Source organism: Mustela nivalis (assembly GCF_964662115.1).
Source record: "Mustela nivalis genome assembly, chromosome: 9".
NCBI classification, from domain to species: Eukaryota; Metazoa; Chordata; class Mammalia; order Carnivora; family Mustelidae; genus Mustela; species Mustela nivalis.
In genome coordinates, this window is record NC_139028.1 from 116,671,647 (window position 1) to 116,688,426 (window position 16,780).

At 59.9% G+C, this 16,780-nt stretch overlaps 1 protein-coding gene and 1 long non-coding RNA gene across 11 annotated transcripts in view; one reads left to right on the forward strand and one right to left on the reverse strand.

The window, feature by feature from the left end:
- Positions 1-16,780, forward strand: part of ANO1 (anoctamin 1) — a 150,445-nt gene that overhangs the window by 3,686 nt on the left and 129,979 nt on the right. For 4 of the 10 annotated variants that reach the window (XM_082749156.1, XM_082749157.1, XM_082749159.1 and 1 more), the window contains exon 1: positions 10,732-11,021. The exons of 1 other annotated variant lie outside the window; for it this stretch is intronic. In XM_082749156.1, coding sequence (XP_082605282.1) covers positions 10,964-11,021 — 58 coding nt within the window. In that variant the 5' untranslated portion in view covers positions 10,732-10,963. Of the gene's footprint in view, positions 1-10,729; positions 11,022-16,780 lie in introns of those variants that run through there. 5 more of the 10 variants (XM_082749153.1, XM_082749155.1, XM_082749158.1 and 2 more) reach the window with 3 other exon arrangements.
- LOC309840448 lies at positions 1,177-9,561 on the reverse strand. The gene is made up of 8 exons (XR_014298603.1): positions 9,098-9,561; positions 8,382-8,545; positions 7,574-7,706; positions 7,278-7,356; positions 5,118-5,963; positions 4,571-4,811; positions 4,085-4,203; positions 1,177-2,093 (listed from the first exon to the last, which is right to left on the reverse strand). It is a non-coding gene; the product is annotated as an uncharacterized lncRNA (long non-coding RNA).

Below are 16,780 nucleotides of genomic sequence, written 5' to 3' on the forward strand. Positions count from 1 at the left end.
CCTGAACCTAGTTCTATGGCTACCATGAGCAGCAAAGGAAGCTGGGACATGCTGGCTTTGTTCAGGAGGTTACAGGACAGCTAAAAATTAGTTCTTTTAAGAGAAAGGCAAAAAGTGAATACCGGGGGACAACCAGGGCTCTGTGGCATGGGTTCCAGAGGTTCCCCAGCCCTTGTCCTGGCCAGGGACTTAGTTCTCCCCCCTCCTCCCTCAGAGCCTCGGTCTCTCATCTGTAGGATGGGCTGTTGGTCCCCGTGAGCTCGGCTGTGGGTGTAAGTGGCTCCCTGGAAAAGACAGGGGAAGGCAAGCGGAGGGAAACCACTGGGGGGCTGGCCCGCTCGTGCCACGCCCTCCTGGTCTACTGCGGGCAGAGTGGGTCATCGCGCTGAGCGGGTGGGGGGACATGCGGGGACATACCCCGTGGCCCCGGCAGGACGCGGCGTGCTGTGACTGCACGACACATCCAGTCACCGGGCGAACGGCCCGTGATCCCCGCCTTCACTGCCTGTGCAAGCTGTGAAACCCTGAGATTAACATGACGTGTGTCATCTTCCCAGAGCCTCCCAGAGCCGTAAAACCACTCCTGACGACTGCCTCTTGTCGCTTTCACACTGCGTCGTGATAAGATATTTCTGTGCAAACACGCCCTATCAACACTGACCTGGGATCCTGCCTCGGGACGGGGTTTGTAAATCTGAGAGGATTCCCTGCTCTTCCTCAGCGTTTCTGAGAGCATTAAGCTTGTTGCAGAAGTAGCAGCCGGCTGTCCTCAGGGCCTTTGCACGGCTGTCCCTGGGCCCAGGACGGTCCTCCCCTGATGGCTGCACAGCACCCCGCCTTCCCGCCCTCAGGCCCACGGGCACGTGTCCCTTCGTAACTCCCGTCTGTGGCAGCTTGCTCTCTGTCCCTGCAGGCTGCGTCCTTTTTCCTCAAAATCCCCCGCTCACCAACATGATATCACTGCCTTTCCTCCTTCTCCTGCGTACAAAGATCTTCTCCTGCGTGGCAAAGATGTTTCAAAAGCCCTGTGCCCTCAGCACCTGAACCCATGCCAAGGAGCCGCTCGATAAATATTTATTGCCTGAAGTCCGCCACTTTTCTAAGTATTTTCTATGGGTCCTTGAAGATTCTGTTAAAGATAAAAAATACTTTTAATTCCCTGGCCTGGCAGCTCTGGGGAGACGTTCCCGGGGGGCGTAAGAGGTCGGCCCACATGTTCTTACTGGAGCGTCTGCTTTCTGGATCGTCCCTTGTTCTCAAATGGTTTTAAGTTAGCTTTCCGAGATTTTTTTTTTTTTAAGATTGATGTATTTATTTTAGAAGGGGGTGGGGGAGCACGCAAGAGAGCGGGGAGGGGCGCAGAAGGACGGAGAGTCTCAAGCGGACGCCCCACGGAGCGCAGAGCCCGACGCGGGGCTCGATCTCATGACCCTGAGATCACGACCGGAGCTGAAACCGAGAGTCGGACTGCGCCCAGGTGCCCTGTGTGGTTTGCTGAGATTTTAAAACTTCCACAAGAAACACAATGATTTAGGATTTTGTACAAACAAGGAGGCCCAGGGACAATAAGGTTCTGGAAATAGGGCACGAGCGGAAGGGCCGCTGTGGGCCAGACACAGAGTGTCCTACCCCGTCCTGCTCCCCCGCTCTGCACCACAGTGTGGGAGCGGGCACCACACGGACCTCCATCGCACACACGGAGGCAGAGGAGAAGCACGCTTGCCCAAGGTCGCCGAGCTGGCAGAGGGCAGGGGCAGGGGGTGCGAGTCAGCAGGCTCTTAGCCCACGGGACCCCCCGCCCCAAGCACTTGGCCCTGCACCCGATCGGAGAACGTGGGGCTCAACTGCGCGTGGCCCATCGCCCTAACCGCCTGCTCCAGGCACCGCCCCAAGTTGTCCCCGAGACCCGCAGCAGCCAGTCCTAAAAGAAAACAGGAACCACAGCCCCTTTCAGACCATCCACAAAACACGACCACGCCAGTGGCTCAGAAGGTAGATGCCTGAGACCAGCGGGCTTCGGGGCCCGAGGGCAGACGTCACTTTCCGGGGTTCTGGGCCCCTGGCTGCGAGCAACAGCAGTCCACCGTGGTTGTCTGGAAAAGAACATGACGGACGGCCCCGTGAGAGGCGGGAATGAAGGGAAGAGCAAGTGCCCCCACTCCGCGCTGTCCTCGCAAGATTCCCTGCCACAGCCCCGACCTTGCCCGCGGCCCGAGGCAGTCCTCCCCGTGGCGTCTCGGGAGCCAGGCCTGATGCTCATGGGCAGGTCCGAGCGGCCACACCGGAGTCATGTGACCTCGACCCCCGCCACCCGGGAGCCGAAGCTGGAGGGCCGGCCACCCCCTTACAGGAGAGGGGCTCCGTATCCCCCCGCATCCCACCCAGGGGGTCCCCGAGTGGGAAAGGGAGTTAGTGCCGGGCAGCCCTTCCCCAAAGTGACCAAAGCTCACCCTCCCTCCGTAAGGAGACTCAAGAAGACCTCCTCTGGGGCCCACGGGCTCTCACAGTCTGGGAAGCTGGGGGGTCAGGAGCTGGTGTCTTTCTGTAGAAACGACCCCCAGGGCAGGCCCCCGGACTCCCCTCTCGGGCCACTCGGGCTCCTTCAGCCCAGAGGCCCCTGGGTCCTGGGGGGCCCGGAAGGACAGCCCCCGCTCCAGTCGCTGGGAGCGTGCACGCCCGTCTTTCGGGGCTTCCTCGTGCCTGTGGCCGCTGCGGGACACCCGCCCCGGGCCACGCGCTCTCCCGGACGCCTGCTCCCGAGGGGCTCCGGGTCCTTCCCCGCGAGCTGCTGGGGGCTGCGCACCAGCTGGGCGACTTGCGCGGCACAGCCATCCGCGGGAAGCCTCCTGGCTGGCGGGAGCACCGCGTGCGATCGATGTGTTTGTTTTAGCTTGTCCTGCTGTGTTTGGTGAATCAAGCCGTCCGCGTGGCCTGAGTCAAAGCCCCATCCGCGGGGCGGCCAGCCCCGCCGTCCGGCCCCGGCGCCCTCGCCCTCCGCTCCGCTTGTGCCCTGGGAGAAGGGCTGGGAAGGGGGAGATGCCCTTTATGTGTCTGCTTGTCACCTACTTGGCCGTCAGAACAGAGGACTGGCTGTCTGTCCCTCTGGCCTCTCCTGCAAGTGGAGGCTCCCACTCCGAAGGCCGCAGCCCTCTCCTCCGGCCCGGCCTCCCCCGGTGCTAGCTTGGGGGCATCTCCACGCCTCCTGTTGACCCCCTGCCCTGCCCCGAGCCTCTGGGAACCGTCCTTTTGTTACACCTGGTAGGAGCTAAATCGTGCCCCCAAAGTCCTATGTCGAGAGTCCCGACCCCCAGCACCTGAGAATGTGGCTGAATCTGGAGCGAGGGCCTTCACAGAAGGGATCGAGCTGAGACGGGGTCTCCGGGGTGGCCCTGATCCGGTGTGACAGGGGTCCTTGAAGAAGGGGGCATCAGGACGCAGACAGGCACAGAGGGACGTGAGGACACGGGGAGCACGGCCGTCCACACGGGAGGGGGAGGGCTCAGAGGACCCGCCCTGCCACACCTGCATCTCGGACATCGGCCTCCAGGACCGGGGGACACCGAGCGTCTGTCGTGTGAGCCCCATCTGTAGCCCACTCTCCCCTGCTTCTCCGGGTCTGGGCAGAGCCATTGCCCAGAGTGGGAAGGCAGCACCCAGCTCCCTCACAATGCAATTAAATCCTTCGGGTTGAAGAGCCCAGGGGGGCTTGGTCCCCAGCTGACCTGTCACGCAGCCCCCGGAGCAGGGGATGATCTCAGAGTCCTGCCTGGCATACGCGCCAACACCGCAGGAACAGTGAGCGCGGCGAAGGCTGAGCCGTGCCCAAGAGGGCCTGGTCCTGCAGAATCCGCCCGGGCCCAGCACCGAGAGCCCAGTGCGCGGGCCCGGCAAGGCCGCCTAGGCCTTAGGCAGAAGGACGCACAGGCCAGAGACGAGCAAGGGGGCGGCAGGGTTACGATCCGATCTCCGATCCGGTGCACCGGAGCAGCAGGCCAGCCCATCCTCCCCACTGGCCCAGCCCTGAGCCCTGAGGCTGCATTCGGAGACTTTAAAAGCAGAAGGTGGCCTGGGGACATGCGCTTACCCTCATCTTTTCAGGGACACTGGAAGCCGACTCCTGGTCAGGCCTGTCCCCTGAGACGTGGCTTTGTGAGCCCCACAGCCCCGGGCACCGCGGGCAGCAGGTCCTCCCGGCTCTGAGCCCTTTGGAGATAACTGAGCTGGACTTGTCCTTCTCAGATTCCCTCCCAAGGTCTGGGAAAGCCTTATCTCGGGAGCCCGAGGGAGAAGAGGTTTTGTGAGCTGTCTCCTCTCACAGTGCCTGTCATTTGCATACGGTGGCCGAGGGGGAAGGGAACCTCGCCAAGGGAGGCTCAAGGAGCCCGGCTAAGGGCCGGCGGCGCAGGTGAGGGTCCCCAAGGACAGCTAGACCTGGTGTTTTCTTTCCCTGGGAATCCCGATCCCCCAACCCACACTGAAGAACAGGGTGAGGCCTGGAGTCAAAACTGCTCTCCTGGGCAAAACCCCACAAGGACCCCGAGGCCTCCCGTCCGTTCTTAGGAGGGCTCACCTTCCAGGCCGTCTGATGGGCCTTTGTGCCAGGCAGGCCCCCCGATCAGATAACAGTGTCTCAAGTTTTTGTGGGCAAAGCACAGCAGCCTTACCAAGCAGACTCCCCGAGGGATGGCAGACCGACTTCTAGACTGTTCTGTCTTAACACCACACTCCAGGTGAAGCCGTCTTCCTGTCCGGAAGCGTTTTGTCATCGACGTCTGGTCATCTCCACGGAGGGAAGGCAGCTCGCCTTTGACCTTTTGGGGGGAAAGAAACCACCAGATGTGTTGAATTACAAAGGGACTTTCTATATAAATCTACCATCTTTGAACCACTTAAACACATAACCGGAACCCATAATCTCGCCTCTGGTTTATGGCCAAGAGCCTTGGCACTGGTGTCATTTACTCTGAAAAAAACCCCCAAAAAACCCAGGCTGTGTGTTCTTTGATGAGGCATTGAGCGTAAATATTTGCACCATTCATTGGAATCTGTTTAATTCCCAAAACTCGAGGGACAGGAGCGGCCTCTGCGGGTAAACAGGCGCAGGATGTTAGTCATACCTGGAAGGCTGTTGGGGAGCATCTCCCTCGGGCCCTCCGCCCACCTCATCCCACAAACAAACAAACAGGCGGAAGGGTGAGGACAGGCCAAGGAGCCCCAGCTGGACTTCGGACACAGCGCATTAAAGGGCCTAAATAGAATGTTTTTCTATCGTTACCATAGCCTTATTGTCCTGTTGTAACGTGTTGAGTCCAAACAGAGAGTTGGCATGGTGCGGCAGAAAGCCTTCTGGAGTCGACTAGAAGGTTCTAGAATCCACTGGGCAGCTGTGCGGATTCGGGTGCGTGGGTCTCTGGGCCCCGGTCTCCGCTTCCTCTGCAGTCAGTGGGGACGAGAACCCATGCCCCCTATGGTTGAGGCAGCACAGATGTCAAACAGCAGACGGGAGGCCTGCGTGGCCGTGGTACCCAAGAGCTCCGTGCCTGTGGCTGTTTCTCCAGCCACAGCGAGGCTCACAGAACCTCGCCGTCCTGCACAGAGGAGGCCGCTATTTCTGGCATCTCCCTGGATGCGGCCCCCCGTCACGGGTGTGCCGCAAACCTACTTTCGGTGCAAAGGGAACCAGTTCTAGGCGGCACAGGGACTCGGGCCGCGGGGCCCTACGGCGCCCGGTGTGGACACAGCTCAGTCTTCTTGGTCTCTCTTGGTCACTTGAAGTACGCCCCAGGCAAGTCTCAGCTTGGTACCAGGAGGCCAGCCGCCCCCTCCGGGGTTTGGCTTGGGATCACGGAAAGTTCTGGAGGCGGACGGTGGTGACAGCCACACAACAGTGTGCGTGCACTTAACGCCACAGAACTCTGTCCTCCGACGTGGCTGATGGTGCTTTTCATATCCTGTGCATTTTACTGTAATCAAACAATAAAAGTAACAGTGAAAAGGTTACTGAGAAGCGAGCTGGGTTGAAGAAAATAGGAAGGAAGATCCCGGGTCAGGCTCAAAACGGGGTATGGGGTGGGAGGGTCTGGACACGGGCTCTGGGCTCCGGGCTCCAGGCTCCGGACCTGGCTGTCTGGGTTCGAGTCCTCGGCCCACACTCACGCCTCTGTGCCTGCCGCGCTCTGAGCACCGGGCTCCTCCTCTGGAAGGGGGGATGGAACGGAAGGGGCCACAGGGAGCGGATACTTATCAAGCATTTGGAACGGGGCCCGGCACCCAGTAAGTGCTGTCTTAGTGCTTCCTAAATAGACAGACTCCCGAGGCGAGCGCGGGCGGGTGGCTCGCCGGGTCTGGGGGCCCCTCTGCTGGCTAAGCCCATGGAGACAGACGCCCTCCGGAGGCCGAGCCCCTGTGTCTGCCGTGCGGAGCCAAAGGGTGTCCAGCTGGGCTGTCTGCACCGCTCAGCCTTGCCCGGGAGCCTTGGCTTTAATGGGGCTTTAATGGGACCTCCTTAGAAGCAGCCCCAATGTCCATCAGTGGGCACATGGGTCCAAAAATGTGACAAAGGCGTACCACGGAATACCAATCACGGAATGAAACGACATTCTGATATATAACACGGATGAACCTCGAGAAGATGACGAAAAAGAAATCATGTGTGGACACCGTTAAGAAAAAAGAAACAGTGTGAGGAGCAGTGACCACAGGGATGCGGAATGTCCAGGTCAGGGCCATCCGGGGCGACCGGGAGCAGCCGTGGCTGAGGCTGGGGAGCGCAGTGGGGAGGGCTGCCACGGGGTGTGGGGCTCTACCGGGAGGGACGGAATGTTCTGGAACCAGACAGTGGCGAAGGTCGCACATCAAGAATGTACCAAACTGTCCACTTTGAAGTGGTTCATTTCATGTCATGTGGATTTCACTTCATCCCATTGTGTCTTTTCTTCTTATCTTATCAAAAGCCTCAACCTGTCCTGCCAAGGGCAGCCCCCCAGAGCCCTGGTCTGATCTGGCCACACCTTCTGCCTTGCCACTCACCGGATGCCCCCCACCTGCTAGGCCAGTCTGCTTCCTCCCGCTGCCCCAGCTCTGCATCTCCTCCTGGCCTCTGCCCTAAAGCCCCCCTCCATCCAGAGAAAGCCACCCCCGCTCTGTTGGCCTGCAGGTCAGGAGCCACCGCCAGCCCCCAGCTCTGTTGGGAGCGACTTCTACCACGTGGTCCTGCCTTTGTGACCCCAGCATGACAGAGACAGCAGCACCCCGCCAAACCAGCCCTTACAACGCACCAGGTTCTGGGCTGGAAGCTGGATCCTCTTTTAAGCTTTGCAAAACCTCTCGAAGGAGCAGCCTCTGCCAAGGTCCTTCCTGTAGAGACACAGACTGAAGTTCCAAGAAGCAACTGTCCAAGCCTGGGGTCCCTTTGTGACCCACTGCGAGGCCCCAGGCGTGTCCCTTCCGATGGCACACCAGCTCTGGGGCCAGGCCCTCCCTTGCTCATCGTACACCCCACCCTCCACCAACCCTGAGTCGGGGCCCTACCCACAGCAGGTGCTGCAAGCCCCCGGCTGAACTGAGAACAGACCTCCTGAGATCACAAGAAGCCACTGTTGGAACGACCATGACCGTGTCTGTATTCAGAGGATGGAGGACGGTGGGGACAGAATTTACGTGGCCTTCGGGCATCTCCTGGCTTCTCCAAGGGTCCTCCGGGGGAACTGCGGGAGATACACGGAGCTCTGCAGAGCGGTGGCTTTAGGCGCGGTGACACTCAGCCAGTCAAGTGAGCTCTGGCCTCTGGATTGCTCCTGAGCGGCGTTTGGGAGCTGTGGAGACCCCAAGTGCTGCTGGCCTCAGCCGTGGGCTTGTCCAGCGTCTCCGAGGAGGCCCCAGAGTCTCTAGTACGGCCCTCCTGTGTGATAAGGCCCAGGCATCGGGGAGACTGAGGCTGTCCCAGTGGGTTGGGCCTCACCCTGCAAAGCCTATTTTAAACCTGGGCCAACCCCAGGGCAGGAGCACCGGCCCCGGCCTCACCGGGAGCTGCCTCCTCCACTGCCCTCCCCCTCTCACCACCGAAAAGGGAAACCATGTCCCATAATTACAAGCATGGCGTGGCGTGATTATGCCCGTACCCTGTAATGATGGCTGTGCCGGAGGCGTGCCACCTCCCCACGCCAGTCCACTTGTCCGGCTCTGCTTTTGATGTAAACATCTTCCCGATGCAGGCAGGATGCGCCTGACTGCCGGGGCTCCCGCAAAATGGGCTCCCGCAAAATGAGCCCGGGGAGCCCTTGGGGCCCCTCCTCCCGGGGCACTCCCTGCCCATTCAGACCCCGCGAGAGGCCCCCTGCTCCCCAGCCTGCCGCTGTCCTGGCACTGCACCGTTTGCCAACCTCACAGCCGAAGCCAATCTTTGCAGAAGTGAGTGAGTTCAGGTATTTACTAAAATATCTTTTTCAACTGGATTGGATCAAACATCGTTTTAAACAGTCTGGAGCTCCGGCCGGCTTTCCTGCATATGCCGGAGTCGGCCGAAGGGTTTCACATCAGAGCACAGCTTAACCGGAGCCAAGGGGATGAAAAGAAGAAAAATAGCTTGAGCTGGAATGAATCAACATCTATTAATGGCTGTTTAACATATTTCTGCTAATAATAAGGCATTAAATAATGTGCATTTGAACGTTGGCTAAATATACAATAGGCCAGCCCTTCCCCCCCCCAGAAAGGTAAACAATGATGCCTAAAAATAGCTCTGGTACCTACTCACATTTTTCCCCCCTGAGCTTTTTTGGTTGATAGTTCATGGTTCCAGGGTTAGCACTCTAACATTTTCTCTGTGTATTTATACAACTGGGCTGGCGGTATGTACCACACTGGCCATCAGACTCTTCCAAGAAAAATGAGTCTTTATCTCCGCTCCTGCACGGTGGTGGTTTGGGCCAGAGGCAAACGCTCTGCGAGGTCCCTGTGGCCCCCAGCCAGGGCCCCCCACTGTACTTGACAGCCATCCACCCTCCTCCACCCCCCAGGGACAGGCATCGGGGTACCCAGCCCACACCTTTGGGAGCTTTCTGGAAACTCCTCCATGGGATGAGCCTTCAAATCCTACCTGGGGCCTGGGCTCCCAGCTCCTCAGTGCAGACTGCAAAGAGATAAATACTAAAGACCACAGCAGGTGACCTCCTCCCTCCCAGGCTAGGAGGGGGAAGGCTTGACTCTCCACTCCGTGCGTAAGGCTCTGGGTAGGGGGAGCAGGGAAGAATGTGGGGCAGGACACATTTCTTTTCGGTTTTGTGGCTACTACCAGTGAGCATTTCCCCCCAGGGCAGGCCTGTGGGGTTCAGGGAGGGCAGGCCGTCCTCAAGGATGCATAGATTCATTTATTTGACAGAGAGAGAGATCACAAGTAGGCGGAGAGGCAGACAGAGAGAGAAGGGGAAGCAGGTAGCTCAGTGGGTTAAGGCCTCTGCCTTTGGCTCCGGTCATGATCCCGAGGTCTTGGGATTGAGCCCTGCATCGGGCTCTCTGCTTAGCAGGGAGCCTGCTTCCTCCTCTCTCTGTTTCTGCCTGCCTCTCTGCCCACTTGTCTGTCAAATTAAAAAAATAAAATCTTTAAGAAAAAAAAAAAAAAAGGATGCATAGATTCCTTGCCTGTGAACAAAGTCAGGCCCCGGGGGGGGGGGGTGCTGGGTCTGTCTCCACCTGAGGCCAGCTACAGCCCAGTGGCTTGTGGACTGTCACGTGGCAGGTGGTCTGCAGTTCTGGACCAGGCAGGAGCCTGGCTCCTCCTCGGGGTGCAGAGTGCGGGCCGACCTTCCCAAAGGCCAGGCTGCCCTCCTCCTGCACCCCCCATGCCGTGGTCAGGGAGCGGCTTTCGCCGTTGCTCTAGGCCAGCTCTGCCCCAGAGTTTACTGTGTTAACCCCGGGGTGTCACGGGTGTGCGCTGGTGGCTGCAGGAGGCGCCCAGCCTGCAACTCTCACAGCTCTCCACAGCGCCTGCGCTGAATCGCAGACCTTGCATCCTAAGCACAAGCAGGGCTGCAGAGGGACACCTGCCCTCCCCACCCCTGCAGCCCTCAGCCGGCCCGGGGGTGTGGGTCAGAGCCCCCACCCAAGTTCTCTTCGCCTTGCTTAACTACAGTCCTCAAAGCGCCGGCCGCCCGACCGGGGACAATTCACACTTTACCCAGATACCCAAGTTCTGCACAGGCTGGGGGTTCAAGCTCAGGCCAGGCACTTGCCCTGCAACCTCCGTATCTCCTTCCCATCCCTGGGCTTGCCTCCTCCTGGGCCTCCTCCTGGGCCACAGTGATGAAGGAGGGTCCCGCCGCCTGGGGAGGGGGCCGAGTCCCCTCCACTGAGGCTGAACCCGGGCCACCCACGCGTCTGCTCAGGCAGTGCCTCTTTCTCCCGGGACTGGGTCTCTGCCCCCCACCCCCACCCCGCCAGCACCCCTTCCCTGGGGCCCTGGCTGGGGGCGCCGCGCACGGCCCCCTGGGGCCCCACGGGCCGCCCGGACTGATAACGACGGTCCGGGCGGGTGGAGACGCGGCCGGTGGAGCGGGAGGCCGGGGGCGGGCCGGGCCCGCGGGCCGAGCGCCGCGGCTCTTCTCCAGCGTCCCGCGCCCGCGCGCGCTATCCGGGTGGCGGCCGGGGCGTCGCGCTGCGCGCGGGGCGGGGCGAGGGCGGCGTCCGCAGGTAGCCCCGGGGGCGGGGAGGGCGGCGGGACCCCCAGCCCAAAAAGCCCAGGGGGAGGAGCGGCGCGGCGGCCGTGCGCGAGGGCGGCCAAGTTGGGCTCCGGCGCGCGCGGCTTCGCGTCCTGCGTCTGGGCGGAGGAGGGGGACGGTCCCCTCCCGAGCTGGGCTCGACCCCCGGCCCTCGGAGCCGCCGAAGACCTCAGGAGGTGACTTTGTCGCCGCCTCTCCTGGACGCCGCGCGTCCGGGGCGCACCGGAACCGGGCAGCTCAGCCGCGCCATGCTGGAGGGCGACATCGACCTCGAGGGGCTGTCCCCCAAGGAAGCCCCCGCAGCCCGTGAGTATCCGGGGGCAGCGGCGGGGGGCGGGGCGAGGGACCCTGAGCGCGGCGGGCGGCGTTGGCGTCGCGACGCCCGGGGACAGCCGCTTCCCCGGGACTGAGCGGCGCACGAGGGGCAGGAGGAGACGGGGACCCCGGTGTCCGGTGGCGGGGCCGGCCCCTTGCTGCTCCCTAGTGAGGGGCGCGGGAGGGGGCCTCGGTCGGCGGCGGCAGGTCACTGGGGTCAGCCACGGACAAACAGACGGCAGACGGACCACCGGGGGCCGGGCCGGGCTGGGGGCGGGCATCTGCCAGGCCGGCCGCGCGTCCCCAGTCCCGGGAGAGCCTCTCCCAGCCGTGCGGCGTCCGCGCCCCGGCGGATGGAAGCTTTTCGGATGTTTTTACAGGCGCTATTAATACACATAATATTTCCGTGCTATTTTGGAGATTTATTTGCGATATAAAGTAACTCCTATGACTTGAAGTCATCATGGAAACTGCGGGGGGGGTGCTGCGGGGGGGACCCTGGAGAGGGGGAGACTAATGAGGTCTGACCCGAGTTGGGAGGGGGAGCCCCTGACTTCCTGGGCCCCTCCCTGCGCATAAATCACGACCCTGGATATTTTTATACCAATAATTCTAAAATAAATGACCCAAGCAGTGTTTCCTGGATGATCTTCCCTCCCAGTTCAGAGGTTATTGAATAAAGCCGGGAGCCAGTGGGACAGTGGCCGCGGCTGCGGGGCTGAGCCCCACCCTCCGGAGCGCCCTCGGTGGGATAGCGCACCCTACAATCAGACTGCCCCTCGCAACTGGGAGCTGCTAACTATAGCATGGGAAGCTTTCCTTCTTACTCCTTCCCCGGCCTCTCCTCCCCCAGCCCCGCGCAGCAGCCCCTCTTCCTTTCTTTCTCTCCGGATTCCCATGGAGAAACTTACTGTGACGTCTGCTCCTGAAACAGCCCAGTTTGGCTTCTTTCTAGAAGTGACACTGCGTACTCCTCAAATTAAGGGCTCAGGAGGAAGAGAGAGGGGGCCTGCCCGCCAGAGCAGGGTGCAGGAGGGGCATGGGGGTTCCTGGCCAGGCTGGCCTGCTGTCTCCCACGGCCTCTGCGAGCTCCCAGGTGGACTTGGCCTGTTCTGTGCGCAGCCAGTTACGGGAGCCCTGGACTCCTCACCAAGCTCTCGCCTCCACCTGGGCACAGAATTCAGCCCTGCGCACACTCACTCCTTCATTCAACCCTGTAAGGTGGGAGCGGAATCATCCCCATTGTACAGACAGAGAAACTGAGTCCGTACAGTCGGTACTTGCTGGTTCCAAGCCGAGAGCCGCTCCTGTGAGGCCTTGGCTGCCCCTCACCCTGTCGCAGGCAGAATCACCCACAAGCAGGTGCTTGCCAAGGGCCTGGTCTTTGGTCTTCATAGTCTTTAGGTGGGGAGATGGGCCGTATCTCAGCTGGGAGGTTCGGGGGGAGCCCTGATGGGTCAGCTCTGAGGCACAGCGATGGTCAGGTCGACTCTGCACCCCTCTCCTGCCCTTGGGCTGGGTGTGGAGGGAGGGTCTCCCTGCTTCCTCTGCTCCGGGCATCAGGGCTCAGAGGAGTAAGACCTTAGGACCCGTGTCCCAACCTCCACTGCTAGCTTGGCCCCTGCGTGCCTTGTCCCAGCGCAGCGGGCGTGCGAGAAACTGTGACAGACCCTCCCAGCAGCGCGCCACGCTTTAGCTCTTTTGGTCATGAAGACCCAGAGGCTGCTGTTGGCATGTGCAGGCGAACCTCGCTTGGTCTGACCCGGGATCTCTTGCAGTGAGTGCCCAACGCGAGCCCCGGCCGTGCGGCCAGCCGCTGTGTGACTAGGGCCGACATCCTTAACCGCTCTGGGCCTTATCCGTGCATCTGGAGGGTGGTTGTGAGGACGCTTGACCCGGTAGCTTTTCCGCCTGGTGTCTCTGCTCCGCACGAGTACTGGTCCATGGTCACCCTCCCGCTCGCCGTGGTCACCCTAACTACAAGCTCCGGTCCATACGACCCAGGTGCAAAGTTGAACCTGGTGTTCTGTGACTTGTCTTGGGACCAGCCCATTCTTGCTTCCCTGGGCTGATCGATGCCCGTGCTGCCTCCTTGAGCTGCTCCCTCATTACTCGTAAGCTGTTTATTCATCAGCCCCTCCCACAAGGGCACGTGGAGTTGGGGAGAGGAGGGGGTGAGCATCCCCTCCCCTGGACCATGCCTGCCCCCGTCACTTCTGGGCATACCTCAGAACCCTGCTGGGATGTCCCGAGAGCCTGACCACACGGATGGCCCACGGGGCACAGAAGCAGGAAGGGAAAGCAGGGGGGAGGGCAGATAGCCAAGTTCCCGGACAGATCCCTTGCGTGCGTGGTACGTGAAACCCTGTTATGGTACCTTTGCTGCATCACTCCCTCCGTGCACTGGACGCACTTACAGATGAGGAAACTGAGGCATGGAGACACTGTTGAAGGTCAAACAGCAGCTCTGGGCCAGAGGCAGGGTGTGGATCCCAGGTGGCCAGGAGGGAAGGGGGAGTTGTCTCCTGCAGCTTGCGCTCGCCTGCTCAGACAACAGTTGCAAAGCGCTTCCCAGGTGCCCGGCCCGCGTCCTGGGGGCTTGGGGACAACAGAGGAAGGCATGGCCCTGGTGAAGCTTTCCTGACCATGGAGGAGAAATACCCAATGTGCTCGCTGGCAAGAAGTTCCACGAAGACAGGGAGAGCAGGGAGGAGCCAAATGAGGGGACAGTAGAGCGCAGCGAGGCGAGGCGGGGGTGGGGGTCAGTGGGAGGATAAACAGGGCTCCGGGGATGCCCTCATTGATGAACACGTGGGAACACCTACCTACCTGAAGGAGGTGGGGGAAGGGCATTCTGGGAGCAGGAACAGCAGGTGCGAAGGATACCCTGAGCCAGGGTGGATGGATGGATGGATGGTTGGATGGATGGATGGTTGGATCAGGTGCTGAGGGCGTGCATTGGGGGAGGGGGTCGGGCTCTGCGTATGCGCTGCTCACGGAGCGGGCAGGAGTGTCCCACACATCGGATGTAGGGCTGGGGGTCAGAGAGGCTTGAAGACAGGGGGCATGATTTTTGGAACAGGAAAAAACAGGTTTGTTGTTTTTCTCCAGAGTCGTGGGGGAGAAGGTGAGGGAATTACGTTTGGGTTATTTTGTTTGGCTTTTGTTCTTTTAAACGGATGTTCAATATATACAACATTTCAATCGTCGTAAGGGTATATGGGCACCCGTTACCTTCACGGTGTTGTGCAAGAGTCACCAGCATTTCTAAAACTTGCCTTTATCGTCCCAAACAGCATCGGAGCACTTGTTCCGCGGTGGGTCCCGCCTCCCCCCGCCCGGCCGCTCATCTCCTCCCCGTCTCGCGCCGTATGTGTCCCGCGGGGGCTGGTATATGACACTTCCCGTGCATTTCAAGGTTGATCCACGTCCTAGTGGGTGTCAGACTCATAATGTTCCCTTGCAGGGAAACACCACAACTTGTGTACCCGTCTGTTCTGTCCGTCACGGACACTTGAATTATTTGCACGCTTTAGGGGTTTGTGAATGGTGCTGCCGTGAACATTTGCGTGCAAATTCCGGTCTGTGTCCCCATTTTCAGTCCTTTGGATGTTCACCTAGAAGGAGATAAGCTGGATCTGTCTTTAACTTTTTGAGGAACCCCTAACTGTTTTCCTCAGGGGCTATACCATGCCACATTCCCACCGGCCGTGCGCAGGGGAGTCCCAGTTTCTCTACATCCTCGTCAACACTTGTTATCTTGCCTTTTTTTTTTTTTTTTAACTGCAGCCATCCGAGTAGGTGTGAAATGCTGTCCCGTTGTTTGATTTGCAGTGACCTAATGACTAACGATGGGTGCATCTGTTCATTGGCTATTGGTATATAGTCTTTACCTATTCGGTTCCCTTGCCTATTTTGTTTTTAATGGGTGGTTTGTTTTTTTGTTGTCGAATTGTAGGAAGTCTTTATATATTCTGGATGTTAAACCCTTACAGGTATATGATTTTCAAATATTTTCTTCCATCTATAGACTGTCTTTACTTTCTCAGTAATGTTCTCTGATGTGCTCGTGCATACAAAGAGTTTCTCTTCTGTGCTGTGGCTAATAGAGGAACTATCTTGTACCACTGTAATTTGATGCACGATTCACTCTGATTTGAACAGATGTAGATGATCCTCCTTCTTTGGGCCAGTTACAGTGCCAGGGGCTGGATAACAGGACAGCCAGGACTTGCTTGCACGGAATTTATAGCCCATGTAGGTTTACATTATGGAAGCTTCCTGATTTTGTCTAAGTAAGCTGTGTGTGAGGACGGTGGTCCATACCAGCAGCCCCACCCCCCTCACCTCTGAGCTATTGCCTTGGGCGGGGAGGAGGGGTTCAGCTCTCACTTCCCTTAGAGCACATCAGCAACAGATCAAGCTCCATGGATGGATGGATGGATGGATGGATGGTGGGTGGGTGGATGGATGGATGGTGGCTGACAGTTTTTGCTGGCATGTCCTCTCCCGGGCACTATTTCAAGTCACCTCCTTGCATACTCATTAAATAAGGAGTTGTCTGAGTCCCTTTTGACAGAGGAGGGAACGGAGGCCCAGAGAGAGCGTGTAATGTGCCCACACTCACATGGCCAAGAGCTCCCACTCCGTTGGGTGGATAACCACACCTGGCTGGGCAGGGGACACCTGGACAGTCGGGCAGAGTAAGGGCTGCCCATTAAAGACCGGAGCGGGGTCCCAGCCATCTCAGCGGCTGCCTCCACAGCTCACCGAAAAGAAGGCCTTCCTCGGTGGGGGGGGGGGGGTGGCTGTGTGGCTGTAGGAGCCCCAGCAGGGGGCCGGGTACGGTCGAGAGATCTTCATCCCTCCAGACCCTGCCCCGCACCCCTCCTCAGCCGTCCGGCCCTCAGCCTTCAGCCCTGGGAGCGTTGTTGGAGTTGTCGTGCTGCGTGGTGAAGGGTTATAAAAGCTTTCCAACCCTCGGAGATCCAGCTGACGAGGGTCACGCGGCTGTCAGGTGAATAGATGACTAGTTTCATGCGTTTAGCCCTAGGAGGGGCCTGCGTGTGCTGCGGAGGCTTTGCCTGGGGATTTGGCTTAGCTTTCTTGTCGCTCCTCTCAGGCCTGTCATTCGGTGGGGCACTGGGTTCCCACCCCGAGTCCAAGCCCCCGGGCCCCGCATGCACCCCCTCCACTCCCGCGGCCCAGCAGAGAAAGCCCTGTCTCTGGCTGCACCCCCGTCTGCTCTGGGCGCGGTGTGCAAACATCCCCCTCCGCACTCAAGACTTAATCCTTTCCCTTTTACACTCGGCCGGAATTATCTCTGCCCACGTACGGCCTCTGGTGTCTAATGACTTCTGATGCTTTTACATGGCACTTCAGTGAAAACGTCTGAACGCCCCGTTGGCGGTGGAAATGGAGCTTTTGACATGAGCTCGGGGAGAAGGCGTGACGGGGCTTCATTTTTATTGTATTGTGTTTCCTGGACCGTGAGCAGCAGAGCCGGGGCCGAGCGGGGCGCGGGGGAGAGGCCCGGGCTGCAGACTCAGTCTGAGCGTGGTGTTGGCCCCCGGACCCCCCGCTCTGCCCTCTGTTGGGGCTCCTGTCACTTTGCCGCCAACACACCTGCGCAGGTCACAAAGCTAGGCATGGTGCCTCATCCCCACATCGGCCCTTGGCCGGTCCATGCCGGTTCCCACGCACAACTCAGACCTGCCTGACGCTCTCCAAGCCCGGGGCCACTGCCGCCT